At 46.7% G+C, this 4573-nt stretch overlaps 1 protein-coding gene across 1 annotated transcript in view; it reads right to left on the bottom strand.

Annotated features, from left to right (window-relative positions):
- The window catches only part of WNK2 (WNK lysine deficient protein kinase 2), a 121220-nt gene extending 116747 nt beyond the window's left edge, over nucleotides 1–4473 (bottom strand). Inside the window, 1 exon segment of the mRNA XM_009889946.1 lies at nucleotides 4339–4473. Within this exon segment, the coding sequence (XP_009888248.1) occupies nucleotides 4339–4473 (135 nt within the window).
- Nucleotides 4474–4573: the final 100 nt, after the last annotated feature.

Below are 4573 nucleotides of genomic sequence, written 5' to 3'. Positions count from 1 at the left end.
CCTACACCACCAGAAGGTTGGCAAAAAAGCCGCAGGTGTGGCGAGTAAGTAATTGCCACCTTGGAGCAGCACGGCTGTTTGTGGCTGTTTTAGCATCCCAGCCCCCTTGCTTTGGTGGCCATTTGGAAAATGCAGTCAGAGCTATTCTAATACCCATGATTTCTAATTTCAGCTATACGGGCAGGGAAGGAGAACTGACCTCTGCCCATCCTTCACTCTTACATAGCTCCCCAAATACCTCTAATAGCAAATACCTGAACTGAGCTCTGTCCCAGGGAGCATCAAGGACTCCCACATGTTCTCATGCAGAGCACTTGGAGGCCAAGTGTCCTGAAGAAACCAGCGTCCACCTAAGCACCAGTACACTACACAGGGTGGAGAATACGTCTCAGGCAACTGGTGGAAAAAGCCTGGGTTCCCTGCGGTGTTCACCAACAGGCATCTCCCACCTCCCCACCATGGGTACAGCAGCAGCAAGGTGAGACAATCCATATTCACAGGCTGACAGAGTTGGGGTTGTTCAGCCTGGAGAAGAGAAGGTTCCAGGGAGACCTTATAGCAGCTTTTCAATATCCAAAAGGGCCTACAGGAAAGCTGGAGAGGGACTTTTTACAAGGGCATATAGTGATAGGATGAGGGGGAATGGCTTCAAACTGGAAGAGGGGAGATTGAGATGAGATATCAGGAAGAAATTTTTCACTCTGAGCGTGGCGAGACACTGGCACAGGTTGCCCAGAGAAGCTGTGACTGCCCCATCCCTGGAGGTGTTCAAGGCCAGGTTGGACGGGGCTTGGAGCAACCTGGGCTGGTGGGAGGTGTCCCTGCCCAGGGCAGGGGGGTGGAACTAGCTTAAGATCTTTACGGTCCCTTCCAACCTAAACCATTCTGTGATTCTTTATCTTCAACAAAGAAAACTAAAATTAAGTACAATTGAACAGAAGCTCAGTGCTCAAGAGTCCAAGCAAGAACCATAATGTAGAATGAGGTCTTTGCATTTGAGATAGTACTGGGTTTGACTCATCTGCAGTTTCCCTCCATGCTCCCAAAGGGGAATAGGATGGGGATTTTGAAACCATTCATCTAACAAAAAAGATTATTTGGCTCGCCAGCAGTAAATTGGCAAAAGCCTATATTCCTTATTCATGACCTAACATTTTACTTAGAAGCGCAACACTGAAATACTGTTATGCTGAAGCCTCACCACACAGCAATTGTATGCCACCAATTAAAATTAATTATAGCTGTTGAAAACCTTAGAATGTAAAACCTTCCAAACTGCGAGGGCAAGCTAATCCTGCTCCAATTTCAGGAAGGAAAAATAAACTTAATTTCTAGAATTTGACTATCGCTTTCATGTCTTCCCAGACAGGTCTCAAACCCACATCTAGTTTAGTTAGCACTGGGATCCTACCCTAATCCAAGCCGTGATTTCAGTTCTGAACCCTAAAGCCGTCTTTTGAATGACATAAAACCACTGAACAAGAATGGCTCGCGAGGTCTTTGTACAGACAGACACACAAAAAAAAAAAAGACACACAGGCAACAGTACAACCAGGGTGACAAAAGTGCTGAGCAAGGATGGAGGATTAATACCTGTGCAGAACCTCAACACTGCTAGTTTTTAACTCTCAGGCTCTAAAAGTAACAAGCACAAGTGTGTCTCCAGAAGCTGGACAAAGTACAATTTTGTTGCATTTTTTTTTTGTGTGTGCGAAAAAGGCTCCAGGGTGCCTTTCGATGGTGTGAGACTGCAGAGGAAGTTGGTTTCTCCCCAGTGGCATGGCAATGACAGCTTCCACTCAGTCTTCTATCTATATCTGAACTTAAAATTTCTACAGAGAGAGAGACAAATGGGGGCATAGCTGGCACAGCTTACGTAAAAATGTGCAAAATGCCGTGAATAAAGTGACTATTTGTCAGCCCCCTCTGAATGTTTTCCTAATAAAACTCCCTAGCTGAAGAGCACACTGTCCAAGTCAAAAAGCCCAAGACATGTCATACCTCCTCCCCATTGCTTCCTTCATGCAGACTCACCCCAAGAGCACAAACTTTAATCCCATGGTGATTAACGCCTTTTTGTCATTCAGACTTTCTCAACCCACCCCCCAAAGCAACGGCTTTCAAAATTCACATACCATCTCCTGCTACCAGGCCTCCAGCATCACCTCCAAGGCAGCAGTGTTTAAGGAGGACCACCAGCCCTCGTTCCTATGGATTCACTCCAATTTCTCTACAGCAGTCAAATACAGAGGCTTCTTTCTACAATTAGAGGCCTGAAACAAATTCTGTATTAAATTGAAAATATCTAGTAGTAAGATCCAATTTAAGCTGAAGCACATATAATGGCAACTAGGGGGAATTTGGGAATTATTACAGATAGTTTCTTCACGTGTGGTCAGTTCAAGAATTCCTAAGCAAGTGCAACTAGGAATAAGAAAACCAATCACCAGGTAAGCTTCATACTGCAATTTTGCCTTCCCAGTCTCTTCCTTAGGTGTAAGTGACCTAAACACTGGAATTTCAGTACACTGTGTTCTCCAATCCATTCGGCAGTCTTTTGCAAAGCTATTCTCTTAAAAAAAAAAATGTGTTGAAAACACAGCTGTTTCCATTGCCCTGCTAGAGGAGGGCAAGAAGATTTGGCAACACGATGGATTCCTGACCGGTTCACTGGCTCTGCGGCGACTGAGCTGACCTGCGCTGCCCAGACCGACAGCGGGACAGCATCGGCCCCTTCCTATGGTCAAACCTTCCCCCCGGCCAGCACCCTGCTTCTCACCCGAAACTAATGTCAGGCTGCCAAAGGAAAAATCTTCCGCGCCCAGCTCCAAGCCCAAGGCAGACAAAGACCAGGCTCTCCTTGGCAATCCCCCAGCACCCCCAGGACTCCCTCCGGGGGGAGGTAGAGGGGTTAAACCCCTCACCGCCCACCCTTCAGCTCCTGCGCTCTGGGCCTTACCTTGCCCAACTGCTGCAGCTCTGTATTTTGCCTTTCTGGCTAATAAAAGCCAGGGAACGCGCGATGACGAAGACTGAGAAGCGCTGCTCGTTAAGGAAGTAGTACTGCAGTGAATTATGATTATATTGTGTAACGAAATCGTTAGGGAACACAGATGTGGCTGCACATCCATCCCCAGGATGCCGGGAGGGATTTACAAGCAGGTTGGGCACACGTTAAAAAATAACCCATCAGGAGCTCAGGCTTATCACATCACATTATTTCCACGCCGTTCGCAGAGGCCATAAGGCTCCATCATCCAGTGGGAGTTTCAGGCCCCCAAATTCTAAGAGGTAAATCGTCTCCTTCCCACCAAAATTACAGAGCCACTCAGGCTAAGTAATAGCTCAAGAAAAAAAAAATCTACCTTTGTTTTTTATTTTTTTCTTAGCTAGGTTTAACTCAAATGGATGCTAACAAAAATGAGGTAAGTAACAGACTAAAAGCTCCACAAAGAAAAAAAAAATTAAGCATATACTACTGTCCTTTTTACAGAAAAGAGAATATAAAAATCACTAAGAAAGGGTAACAGCTACATCCACAACCAGCAAAAGACAGTATCTAAACCCTCGCTCTCTTTAGATATTACAGGATGACTTCACTCTAAAGATTTAGAACTCAAAACAGGCCTTTTATTTAAATATCTTCCTTTTAAAAGGCATTTCGATAGACAGCTCTTTGACCCAACTGAAGCACTAATTCATGGTGCCTAAAAAAAGGCGAGCGCTTGGGTGCTTTTGGAGGTTTGATTCACAAGAAGCTGGCGACAGCCACAATTTCCATGCTGGGAACAGGGCGAGCGAGGGGGCAGCAGATCTTCAATTTTTTTTTTAAGAGCATAAATGCACTTATATTTGCAGTGGAAGGCAAGCTTCCCCCGGCAAACGCGCTCAAACTTCATTTACGTTGGGCATCTTTTTAATAGGGACCTGCTGCTCCACTGGGGCTAAATCAAGCCGCTGCTTTCTGAAGCGGTTGGGGTAGGGGGAAGAGAGGAGCTCCATCCAAGCTCTTGTCGGCCCACTTTGCGCATTCAGCAAGCGCAACTCGTGACCTTTTTATGCAATATGACAGCTCCTGTGGCACCATCGGCAGCACAGACAGCCAGACGGCAGGGCCCAGAGGGTTAAGCCGGGGAGGAGTGTACATAAGGTGGTAGATGCAGAGCCAATGAGGATATTGCGCTATAGTTAGACACTGGATACTAAGCAAGGGTGACTATAAAGGCTGCTCAAAGCTGAGCGTCTGGAGATGACACAGGCATGCCGCCCTTAGCTCCCAGGCTTACAAAGCAGGAAAAAAAAAAAAAAAAATGCCATAGGAGGACCAGCTCGGCTTACCTGAAGTTCACACCACGCAACTTCCACCCATGTCTCGGTGTCCAGCCCCTTGTAGACCGTTTTGAAGGATCCCCGGCCGAGTTCAATATCAAACTTTAGGAACCTGCCATCCAGCGAGGTGGCAACTGCTTTCATATCCGCCTCCTCCTCGGGCTCCTCTTTCTTAGCCTTGCTCTGATCCTTGGAAGCCTCCGAGGCCTCTTTCCTCTCCGCATCTCTGCTCCCTTCCTTCTGC

The sequence above is a fragment of the Charadrius vociferus genome, unplaced genomic scaffold, assembly GCF_000708025.1.
Source record: "Charadrius vociferus isolate BGI_N301 unplaced genomic scaffold, ASM70802v2 scaffold67, whole genome shotgun sequence".
Lineage (NCBI taxonomy): Eukaryota > Metazoa > Chordata > Aves > Charadriiformes > Charadriidae > Charadrius > Charadrius vociferus.
Note: the sequence above shows the minus strand (reverse complement) of the source record. Positions and strands in the feature narration are given on the sequence as shown.